This window comes from Pavona decussata, unplaced genomic scaffold (genome assembly GCF_977016875.1).
Source record: "Pavona decussata unplaced genomic scaffold, jaPavDecu1.1 SCAFFOLD_233, whole genome shotgun sequence".
NCBI classification, from domain to species: domain Eukaryota; kingdom Metazoa; phylum Cnidaria; class Anthozoa; order Scleractinia; family Agariciidae; genus Pavona; species Pavona decussata.
Genome location: NW_028145638.1, coordinates 2603388 through 2615570, shown reverse-complemented (window position 1 = coordinate 2615570; position 12183 = coordinate 2603388). Strand labels below are relative to the sequence as shown.

At 37.6% G+C, this 12183-nt stretch overlaps 1 protein-coding gene across 3 annotated transcripts; it reads left to right on the top strand.

Annotated features, from left to right (window-relative positions):
- The first annotated feature begins 2652 nt into the window (after positions 1–2652).
- Positions 2653–11881, top strand: LOC146458376 (uncharacterized). 3 transcript variants are annotated; one of them, XM_085090727.1, is made up of 3 exons: positions 2653–2709; positions 10853–10935; positions 11388–11881. In XM_085090727.1, the coding sequence occupies exons 2-3, from the start codon at positions 10866–10868 to the stop codon at positions 11804–11806; spliced, it is 489 nt and encodes a 162-aa protein (XP_084946853.1). In that variant the 5' UTR covers positions 2653–2709; positions 10853–10865; the 3' UTR covers positions 11807–11881. The 3 variants fall into 3 exon arrangements, with proteins under 3 accessions (XP_084946853.1, XP_084946854.1, XP_084946855.1); XM_085090728.1 differs by lacking the exon at positions 2653–2709 and adding an exon at positions 4844–4886; XM_085090729.1 differs by lacking the exon at positions 2653–2709 and adding an exon at positions 6945–8017.
- The last annotated feature ends 302 nt before the right edge of the window (positions 11882–12183 follow it).

Sequence of the window (12183 nt, the reverse complement as noted above, 5' to 3'; positions counted from 1 at the left end):
AGGTCCTGGGAAAAAAGTTCAAGATGTTTGTAATTATTATTGGGAAAAAAAAAGATAACCTGCAGAGGTTAATTAGCAATGGTTCTTTTTGCTTGACGTCATGATACTCATGTACATCTCTGTACCCAGCAATTTGAAATCTGTATGCTATAAAAAATGAGCACAAAACATTAGGCGAACACATCATAGATTTTGTAAATTTGGTTTTGGTATGAAGAGTTTCATAATACCACCATTCTCTGCACAAACGATTAAACAACAAAGTGGCTGTAAAAAAAACGAAACAAACGCGTAAAAGTTCTTCAAACGGACATACGCGAAATGTGGGCCCTGGGCGTTTTTCCAAATGGTTTCCAACCAAAACTCAAATAATTCTGAAGTTGATCACTGTAATATCGATTTCATGATTTATATGCTTCATTTAAATCCACTCTTCAAATGAAGGATATGTGCATGCAAAATTATAAATACAGATATATGGTAAAATGCCTAGATGTAATAACTACAAGTACTCCTTCAGACACATGAATTGAAAGATTTCCCATTTTGCATAATCCATCCTTCCGTATCAAACTTTGCCTATTGTTATGGTTGATTTTTTTGGAAGACAGTAGGGCTTTTGTTTCTCATTTTAAGGGAATCTTCAATTGTATGCCGTTCGCGTTTAAATCGGAGACAATCGGCAAATTGTCGGTGATGACATTTTATCACCTAATGGGGGTCTAGTGGCCGAAAGTGTTAAGTGGGACACCAAACGACATAGGGTGGGTGAGTAGCTGTATTGTCTCACGGTCGCGCAGTGAACTGATTGTAAGCGCGATGTTTTTTGTATAGTTCCATCTTTTTTAAGGCTGTAATTGCGCCAGTTAAAATACCGTCAGCACATCGAGAAAAGTAAAGCAATTCATTTCAACACAGTTCATGCTATTGATTGAGGTTTTGTTCCTCGGTAATGATACACGTGCATAAGTCATCGGAACTGAGCAAGCCCTCGAAGACAGTAAAGAGCGTGATGACGGTCGCACGCTCATTGCTCAGGCTCGTATTTATTTTACAAAACTTGGCCTCTTGTTTTCATAGCTGATCATTCAATTCTTTCTAATCAAAAACATAGGGGTTTAGAACATCAAAAAAAAGTCGCTTGGGTTTGTTGAAAGACGTATTTCGTGAGCCGTTTTCGTCGCGCGCGCACACACCGTTTGGCAGAAAACTCATTTTACGGATCGATGTTTGTTGGATAATTTGCTGAATGTTTGATAGTGTAAAATCGTAATGTTTTTCAACAACATCAGTCGGCAAACCGTTAGCAATCAAAGTTGACTTTATAGCACTGTTTGCAGTCTTTAAGAGATTTTATTGTTGCCATACAGTGACGTGCATTTTCTCTCGTGCGCATCCACTGGTGCGCCTCCATATCTCTGTGAAGATTGTGTTGCCTGAACTCGATAAATTGCTAAAAGTAAGACTGAGAATTAAATACGTACTAGAGTGTGAGTCATGAGTAGCGCACGGAATTAAAATTGAGCAAATGAGACTCTTATGGCAAGCATTGGTGACCAACAAACCGATTTTCTCACACCTTTTTTCGATCGAATGATTTCATTGTTCTTTTGCTGTTGCTGATAGACCTAACCTAGGCAACCTAGTAGAATAAGTTATTCTTTAATTTAAACTTTAGAACATGAACTTATCTGTAAAAGTATTCCGCATGCGCGCGCGTGGAAAACGATTAATGTTAAGCGGTTCACGAGTAAACTAAAGGTAAAGTTTTTCACGATTTATTGCTCAAAACGAACTGAACAATGGCGCAAACTTTGAAAGCGCTACGAGGAAAAAGGCTTAATGGCTCAATTTCAGTTTCTCTCATCTCTATCGTGACAGTAATAATTGCGAAGATGCACTAATTTATTACAGCTTTTTATGATCTGTTGTATATCCTGAGGTATTCATTTCGCCGTTGTACAACGGCGAGGCTCGTTCTTTTGGTAGTATTAAGTTGTTTAATTTGCATATTGCGATGTGGGCGAATTTTTACTTGTTCGGTATATTGAAACAATCGCATAGTATGTGTTTGTCTGATCACCGAGCTCCAAGTTAACGTTAGTGCCTTATTTTTGTTAGCATGCTTAAACACGGTAAAATTAATTTGCTGGGAGTTAAAAGGAAGTAGTCAAAAACTAGTTTAGCATCAAGAAATGTTCATTTCAGTTTGACAACGTGGCTAGTAACAACAAGCGCTCTGGTGATTTCGACTGAGCTAAAAATATTCATTGACTAGTGCCAAAAAGTTCAAACACTGTTAAATTAAATACGTTCAAAATTGAAAACAACCTACTTTAATGAACATACCGACTTTAAGTTGTTCGTTTCTTCCCATTTCAATATTTGCCAACAGTCGTTTCTGAAATTCAATTGCCATAATATATAAAAAATAAGAAAATCGCCAAGGAGATGAAAGCGCTCAGTGAGCGAACTCGTCAATTGAACAGGTGAAAAAATGATATTTCAAATGACATGACTTGTATGTCAGTAAAGTTATTCGCTTCTTTGATTAAGTGCCTACGTGGCTAAGTGTATAATCGGCTACCTAGTTACTTGGCTAAGGGGTTTCACGGTTAAAGAAAAAGGCATAAACACATTCTCTTTGTTGTTTAACGCACCTAAGTTACGAGTTATAGGCGAAGCTTTGCATCACGCTTAAAGAAAGAGGTATGCGTAGCATTGTTTTTGAAGTATATTATTAAATTTAGAAGTATCCCGTAGCCACTGTTTTAGGGGTATTTCCCGCAAAGCCTAGTTTTTTTTAAGGTTTTCATGTCTGCCGCGTCTCATCTCTGCCGAAACGAGCACTTCCGCTTATCCAAGTCGAATTTTTGGAAAGAATATCTGTCCTGAAAAGGAAAGTTGAGCGTTAGTTTCGGTAAATGGAAGGATTTAGGTCTATGTTATCTTTTGTGCTATAGGATTGGGTTTGACTGACTATCACCCACTTTTAGATGATAATAAGAATGGTCAACGAAAGGAAACTCCTCAAACGTTTCTCAGTTTCAATTTCTTAACGAGGCGACATATATATCTCTGAAGTGGGTAAAAGTAATCCCAAAACGTTGAAGATTTAATGAAATCAATTTAATTGTAACACGGTAGAAAATAGTTAAAATTTTTAAGATCGTTAAGGGTGTTTTTCTTTTAACCTGTACAAGACTTAGTGGCCTTTTTTCTAGTTGTTCTTGATTTGATAGCGTTGGTTTGAGCTTCAAAATAGAAAACCTCTGCGCAGTGATTTTATCATGATAATGATGATAATGATCTTTATTAGGGCTCAAGACGGCTTTTGAATCCTAATTTATCATGTTGGTACTGTTTTGCCTGACTTGAAGTTGAAACTGTGGATTATGAAAATTATGTCGCGTGACCCTTGAGATCGTAGAAGTATTATCGTATTGTTTTTCAACAACACCAGTCGGCAAACCGTTAACAGTCAAAGTTGACTTTTTCGCGCCTTTTTGTTGTTTGCAATATTTTATTGTTGTCATTGATAGTTACGCCCATTTTCTCTCTTGCGCCTCCACTGGTGCTTTTCCATATCTCTGTGAAGATTGTGTTGCCTGAACTAGATAAATTGCTCAAAGTAAGACTGAGAATTAAATACATACTAGAGAGTGAGTCATGAGTAGCGCACGGAATTAAAAGCAAATGAAACCCTTATGGCAAGCATTGGTGACCAACAGACCGATTTTCTCACACCTTTATTCGATCACATGATTTCATTGCTCTTTTGCTGATGCTGATAGACCTAGCGTAGACAACCTAGTAGAATAAGGTATTCTTTAATTTTAACTTTAGCACATAAACTTATCTGTAAAAGTATTCCGCATGCGGGCGCGTTGAAAACGACTAATGTTAAGCGGTTCGCGAGTAAACTAAAGGTAAAGTTTTTCACGATTTATTGCTTTAAACGAACGGAACAATGGCGTGAAAATGGCGCAAACTTTGAAAGTGCTGCGAGGAGAAAGACATAATAGCTCAGTTTCAGTTTTTCTCATCTCTATCGTGACAGTAATAATTGCGGGGTTGTACTAATTTATCACGGCTTTTTATGATCTGTAATATACCCTGAGGCATTCATTTCGGCGTTGTACGACGGCAAGGCTCGTTCTTTTCGTAGTATTAAGTTGTTTAATTCACATGTTGCGATGTGGGCGAATATTTACTCGTTTGGTCTATTGAAACAATCGCATAATATGTGTTTGTCTGATCACCGAGCTCAATGTTAACGTTAGTGCCTTATTTTTGTCAGCATGCTTAAACACGGTAAAATTAATTTGCTGGGAGCTAAAAGGAAGTAGTCAAAAACTTGTCTAGTTTAGCATCAAGAAATGTTCATTTCAGTTTGACAACGTGGCTGGTAACAACAAGCGCTCTGGTGAATTTCATTGAGCTAAAAATATTCATTGAGCAGTGTCAAAAAGTTCAAACACTATTAAATTAAATACGTTCAAAATTGAAAACAACCTACTTTAATGAACATACCGACTTTAAGTTGTTCGTTTCTTCCCATTTCAATATTTGCCAACAGTCGTTTCTGAAATTCAATTGCCGTAATATAAAAAAAATAAGGAAATCGCCAAGGAGATGAAAGCGCTCAATGAGCAAACTCTTTGAACAGGTGAAATGATACTTCAAATTACATGACTGGTATGTCAGTAAAGTTATTCGCTTCTTTAATTACGTGGCTACGTGGCTAAGTGAATAATCGGCTACCTACCTAATTGGCTAAGTGGTTTCACGGTTAAAGAAAGAGGTATAAAAGCATTCTCTTTGTTGTTTAACGTACCTAAGTTACGAGTTAGAGGCGAGGCTTTGCATCACGCTTAAAGAAAGAGGTATGCGTAGCATTGTTTTAGAAGTATATTAATAAATTTAGAAGTATTCCGTAGCCACTGTTTTAGAGGTATTTCGCGGAAAGCCTAGTTCTTTAGACGGTTTTCATGTCTGCCCTGTTTCATGTTTGCCGAAACGAGCAGTTCCGCTTATCCAAGTCGAACTTTTGAAAGAATATCTGTCATGAAAAGGAAAATTGTGCGTTAGTTTCGGTAAATGGAAGGATTAAGGTCTATGTTATCTTTTGTGCTATAGGATTGGGTTTGACTGACTATCACCCACTTTTTAGATGAACATAAGAATGATCAATGAAAGGAAACTTCTCAAACGTTTCCCAGTTTAAATTTCTTAACGAAGCGACTTATATATCTCTGAAGAGTGTAAAAGAATACCAAAACGTTGAAGATTTAATGAAATCAGTTTAATTGTAACACGGTAGAGGATGGTTAAAATTTTTAAGATCGTTAAGGGTGTTTTTCTTTTTACCTGCACAAGACCTATTGGCCTTTTTTCTTGTTCTTCTTGATTTGATAACGTTGGTTTGAGCTTGAAAAAAGAAAACCTCGGCGCAGTGATTTTGTCATGGTGGTACTTCTTTTCCTGACTTGAAGTTGAATCTGAGGATCATGAAAATCATATCCCGTGACCCTAAGGCTTGAGATCGTAGAAGTATTATCGTATTGTTTTTCAACAACACCGTTCGGGAAACCGTTAATAGTCAAAGTTGACTTTTTTGCATCTTTTTGTTCTTTGCAATATTTTATTGTTATCATTGATAGTGACGCGCATTTTCTCTCGTGCGCCTCCACTGGTGCTTTTCCATATCTCTGTGAAGATTGTGTTGCCTGAACTCGATAAATTGCTCAAAGTAAGACTGAGAATTAAATACATACTAGAGTGTGAGTTACGAGTAGCGCACGGAATTAAAGGCAAATGAAACTTATTTGGCAAATGATTGGTGACCAACAGACCGATTTTCTCACACCTTTTTTCAATCGAATGATTTCATTGTTCTTTTGCTGATGCTGATAGACCTAACCTAGACAACCTAGTAGAATAAGTTATTCTTTAATTTTAACTTCAGAACATAAAATTTTTTGTAAAAGTATTCCGCATGCGGGCGCGTAGAAAACGATTAATGTTAAGCGGTTCGTGAGTAAACTTAAGGTAAGGTTTTTCACGATTTCTTGCTTGAAACGAACGAAACAATGTCGTGAAAATGGCGCAAACATTGAAAGCGCTACGAGGAAAAAGGCTAAATGGCTCAGTTTCAGTTTCTCTCATGAGTATCGTGACAGTAATTATTGGGGGGTTGTACTAATTTATTACGGCTTTTTATGATCTGTAATATATCCTGAGGCATTCATTTCGCCGTTGTACAGCGGCGAGGCTCGTTCTGTTAGTGATATTTAGTTGTTTAATTTACATATTGCCAAGTTGGCGAATTTGTACTCGTTTGGTATATTGAAACAATCGCATAATATGAGTTTGTCTTAACACTAAGCTTAATGTTAGTCCCTTATTTTTGTCAGCATGCTTAAACACGGTAAAATTAATTTGCTGGGAGTTAAAAGGAAGTAGTTAAAAACTAGTTAAGCATCAAGAAATGTTCATTTCAGTTTGACAACGTGGCTAGTAACAACAAGCGCTCTGGTGAATTCGACTGAGCTAAAAATATTCATTGACTAGTGTCAAAAAGTTCAAACACTATTAAATTAAATACGATCAAAATTGAAACAACCTACTTTAATAAACACTCCGACTTTAAGTTGTTCGTTTCTTCCCATTTCAATATTTGCCAACAGTCGTTTCTGAAATCCATTTGCCGTTAAAAAAAAAAAAAAAAGAAACAAATCGCCAAGGAGATGAAAGCGCTCAGTGAGCGAAACAGGTGAAAAAAAATGATATTTCAAATTACATGACTTGTTTGTCAGTAACGTTATTCGCTTTTTTGATTAAGTGGCTACGTGGCTAAGTGAATAATCGGCTACCTAGCTACTTGGCTAAGGGGTTTTCACGGTTAAAGAAAGAGGCATAAACACATTTTCTTTGTTGTTTAATGCTCCCTAGTTACGAGTTATAGGCGAAGCTTTGCATCACGCTTAACCCTTTCACCGCCAAAGGCGACTAATCTTGCCGTTTTAGAGGCTACCACTTTCAAGATTGGCCACGTTCTCAAATCCAGAAATCTGGTTATTATGGTCTACTAATAGTGTTAATTAGTAAGTGTTTTAGGCTTTAACAGCAAATAAACTGAGTTTATCCTCCGTTTGCCGTTCCATATCAACGTTTATTTTCAAGCAAAACCAAAAATGCCCGTTTTCTGCGGCATCGAGGAAAGCTAAAAACACACATCTTTGCTTCCAATTTTTTAATTCAAAATCTCATTTTAAAACCAAAATTCCTTCATGACAGCAAACCTTAATCTCATGACTAAGCATTTATCTCCAATTTTTCCTCTCACGCGTACAGCTGTTCGAACATCAGCCATTTGATTCGAGCCACTCTTCAAAGCCCGTGATTTCCCCTTTGCCGTCCAAGTTGCATTCTGGGTAATTTCGATACAACGACGAAATGGAGGTCCCGCCATCTTAATTCAGTAGTTTTTTTTATAAGTGTCGAGCCACCCGGTCCTACTGGCAAAATATCGCACACATCGTTTTCTTTGCAAGTCAAATCTCACCCAAATTGCCTTGGTAGGTCCGAGAATCCACCCACACAACGGCCAGAGAGACAACTTCACTCGTGAGCCACCATGACTCGATACGAACACTTTTGGCGTCCCAGTCTCTATGAAATCATCTCTCACCTCTGGATTCTTTCAGAGGATTGCCTCTACTCTCCATTCCAGCTTTATGATGCCAGCCTGGGAGCTTCTGCAGTGCAAAATGGCCCGAAAGTACACTTATAAACCGACAACTTACCGATTAGAATGTGTTTGTGCTCGCGAGCAAAACAACAACGGTTCAAATAGGTAACGTCACTAAAAAACTTGAGTCCTCGTTATTGCAGAGCAGCGAACATTTCAAAGGAGATCTTCATATAGGACAACTAAATCCGTTTTGGTCATCTACATCGAGATAATTGTCCAGAGAGTCCAAGAAATATGGCAGTGAAAGGGTTAAAGAAAGAGGTATGCGTAGCATTGTTTTAGAAGTATATTTTTGAATTTAGAAGTATCCCGTAGCCACTGTTTTAGGGGTATTTCCCGGAATGCCTAGTTTTTTTAAGGTTTTCATGTCTGCCGCGTTTCATGTTTGCCGAAACGAGCAGTTCCGCTTATCCAAGACGAAAAGTTTGGAAAGAATATCTGTCCTGAAAAGGAAAGTTGTGCGTTAGTTTCGGTAAATGGAAGGATTTAGGTCTATGTTATCTTTTGTGCTATAGGATTGGGTTTGACTGACTATCTGACCCACTTTTTAGATGAACATAAGAGTGATCAATGAAAGGGAACTTCTCAAACGTTTCCTAGTTTCAATTTCTTAACGAGGCGACTTATACATCTCTGAAGAGTGTAAAAGAATACCAAAACGTTGAAGATTTAATGAAATCAGTTTAATTGTAACACGGTAGAAGATGGTTAAAATTTTTAAGATCGTTAAGGGTGTTTTTCTTTTAACCTGCACAAGACCTACTGGCTTTTTTTTCTTGTTCTTCTTGATTTGATATCGTTGGTTTGAGCTTCGAAATAGAAAACCTCGGCGCAGTGATTTTATGATGGTGGTTCTGTTTTGCCTGACTTGAAGTTGAAACTGTGAATTATGAAAATCATATCGCGTGACCCTTAAGATCGTAGAAGTATTATCGTATTTTTTTTCAACGACACCAGTCGGCAAACCATTAACAGTCAAAGTTGACTTTTTCGGACCTTTTTTTTTTGTTTGAGAGATTTTATTGTTGTCATTGATAGTGACGCGCATTTTCTCTCGTGCACCTCCACTGGTGCGCTTCCATATCTCTGTGAAGATTGTGTTGCTTGAACTCGATAAATTGCTCAAAGTAAGGCCCGGTTCAGACGCCGAACTTTTCATGAGCCGAACCTAATACCTTGAATTAAGTACATGAAAAGTTCGGCGTCTGAACCGGGCCTAAGACAGGATTAAATACACACTAGAGTGTGAGTCATGAGTAGCGAACGGAATTAAAAGCAAATGAAACTCTTATGGCAAGCATTGGTGACCAACAGACCGATTTTCTCACACCTTTATTCGATCGAATGATTTCATTGTTCTTTTGCTGATGCTGACAGACCTAACCTAGACAACCCTAGTAGAATAAGTTATTCTTTAATTTAAACTTCAGAACATAAACTTATCTGTAAAAGTATTTCGCATGCGGGCGCGTGGAAAACGGTTAATGTTAAGCGGTTCGCGAGTAAACCAAAGGTAAAGTTTTTCACGATTTATTGAGCGAACGGAACAATGGCGGGTGAGAAAGGCGCAAACTTTGGAAGCGCTACGAGGAAAAAGGCTAAATGGCGCAGTTTTAGCTTCTCTCATCGCGGTCGTGACAGTAATAATTGCGGGGTTGTACTTATTTATTACGACTTTCTATGATAGCGGCGGTAGTTGGAATCCATTAGAGATATTAACTTTTTTTTATCGTTATATATAGTCAACGTTCTAAAATGGTAACTTTACAAAGCAACCTTTGTTGTAAGTATTGCGTATGTGTTCGTGTTGGTAAGAAGTAATGTTGAGCGACTCGTGAGGGAAGTTTGCATGAATTAATGCACGGTTGCGAATAAGAAAAGTATAAAAGACAATAGCGTCATAAGGTACAAATTTTTAAAGCAATTCAAGGAACAACGCTAAATGGCTCAGTTTTGTTTAGTTCATCGCAAGCGAGACAAATTTTTTTGGGGTCGTTCGACTATCACTGTTTTTTTATGATAGCGGTGGTAGTGAACGTTCAGACCTCTGCAGGTCCTCTACAGCGCGGAAGGCATGATAGCGCGTCGGATTTTTAGCGGCTGATCTGTCCAGAGGTGTTTTGTTTTAAAATTTCTGAAAATTTTCTTGGCCAGAAACTGTGTGTTGATTTTAAGAGCTCGCAATATTGTAAACACTCGGTTAGTTTGCATGTTTAAAAATCCCTGAACGAAACCTCTTGAAAGTCTTGAGACATTTTCACGGGTGAACCTACTCTTTATATCACAAATTCCCCAGCCCTCTCCCGTTAGATAATTTCTGCCTCAAGAAATGATTTCACACCCCACAACCCCAAAGGAGGCATTGTAACACTACAGTTGCTAACAAAGATATTTGAATTTCGCGGTCGGTGATCAGGCTTCACAACCTTTGTTTTACTAACAATAAACGCTCTTTACCTTAAACAATAAACAACACCATAAAAGGAGGGAAAACGTGTCCTATTGTCAACCCAAAAAGTCAACCCAAAGTTTGATACGAAAAATTTTGTATTGTTGTAATGTTAATTATATCCCGTTAATCAGTTAATAAAAACCCACTTCGGACAACTGGAATATCAGTTCGTCTTTATAAGAGCCGGCTGTTAAAACGGAAGGTTTCCCTTAATTTATCCTCGGTAGTTGTAGCAGTGTATAGCAGTGAGTCAATCGAATGCACCGTCTTGTAAAAAACAAGGATCTTCACTAACTAAACAGTTTCCACAGGCTCCAGAATTTCTTGGGAGACGCCCTTTGTCTCGATTTCTCTCTTCTTTTGCGGGTTCCGTTCGTCCGTTAATTCACTGCAAAGGTTGTCTCAGAATACCAAGACAGTCAGTAACTATATATCGCACAATTTTTCTAATTAAGCCGCGGTCACATAACGAATGCTATTCACAGAATTCACTGTGTTCTTCAATACGCTATCTACGCTATAGACCATGAAATATTGACAGAATATTCGTTGTTTTCAACAGATTTTACTTCGTACAAATTAAACGGACAGTTAATAACAAATTCATTAAGTCATCTTCTGAGTCAGGCTCTCTTCTTTTGTAGCACTGCTTTCACCATGAAGTTGATTTTCATCTGTATGATGATCGTATTTGTCATCGATGGGGCTTACGGCTATTCCTGTGAGGGTAAGATATTGAACTAAACATAGAATAAATCCACAAGATTTTATCTTGGTCTATGTATGATCGATCCTTTCTGCGGAAGGGTTGTGTATCATTCAGTCCATTTTGGGCGACAAAACTGAAATGTACTTCCTTACTACCGAGAGTAGTGCAAAGTATAGCTTTGGGGTCTTAGTCAGGTATGTTGGATGTTATTGCTTGCCGGCTGGCTCTTGTTTTTGGCTTTGTACTGAAGTAAGAACTAATTCGTGCATAACATGTCACTTTTTTTTTTTTTCACCGTGAATAGTAAACCTATAAAACCCATCAAATATCGTTCTGATGTGAGGCTTAAACAAGTATCAAAGTGTAACCTGCTTATCGCTATTCAAGTTTAATGACCTTTAAAACAATTGTAATTTTAAGTTCTAGTTCGAAACAAGCGTAACGGATCGCTATATCTCATATATTTTCAGGCCCCGTATATGTGAGTTTGAAGGCTGATAACGGCAAGTATCTCAGCCGTATCCCCTACTCCGACAGAAATAATATTGAGGCGGAAAAGTCGTCCCCGGATGACTTCACAAAGTTCATTGCCAAATGGTGTCCTGATGGAAAGCTCACACTGCAGGCAGACAACGGAAAATTTCTCTCCAGAGTCAGTCGTGGATCTATTGATCACATTGAGGCTAACCATTCGAGTCGGAATACCCCCGCCAGGTTTCAAGTCTACAATCAGGCTGATGGCACCGTCGTTCTGAGGGCAGATAACGGAAAGTATCTGAGTCGAATTTATCGCGATGGCCGAAACAACATCGAGGCAGCTAAGGGTAACATTAATAAGTTTTGCAAATTCAAGCTTCAGTTTCACGTTGTAGAAAGAGCAAAAATGTAACTCGGTGGATCACTCAAAGTTGTTACACCGACGAGTTTCAGCTCAACTTGTAAGGGTTAAAGAGGGTAAATAAAAGGTGAGAACATTGAGTCTTGACTGCTTGAATGTCCAGATCGTTTAAGTCACTGTGTTGGGGACAAAATGAAAGCAAATGCGAACACACATAGCTAATAATAATAATAATAATAATAATAATAATAATAATAATAATAATAATAATAATAATAATAATAAAAATAATAATAATAATAATAATAATTTTTTATTAATAATAATATAAAATCTTTATTATAAAATGACCAACTCTTTTAAAACACAACCCTATGTACTCCTAAAAATTATGTACATTTTCAGCAAATATAAAATTCTCGTATTCT

Bases quoted from the DNA above. Each gene is read 5' to 3' on its own strand.
- LOC146458376 (XM_085090727.1), top strand. From the start codon at position 10,866: ATGAAGTTGATTTTCATCTGTATGATGATCGTATTTGTCATCGATGGG. The intron at 10,936-11,387 runs GTAAGATATTGA...ATATATTTTCAG, and splicing joins TTACGGCTATTCCTGTGAGG to GCCCCGTATATGTGAGTTTG.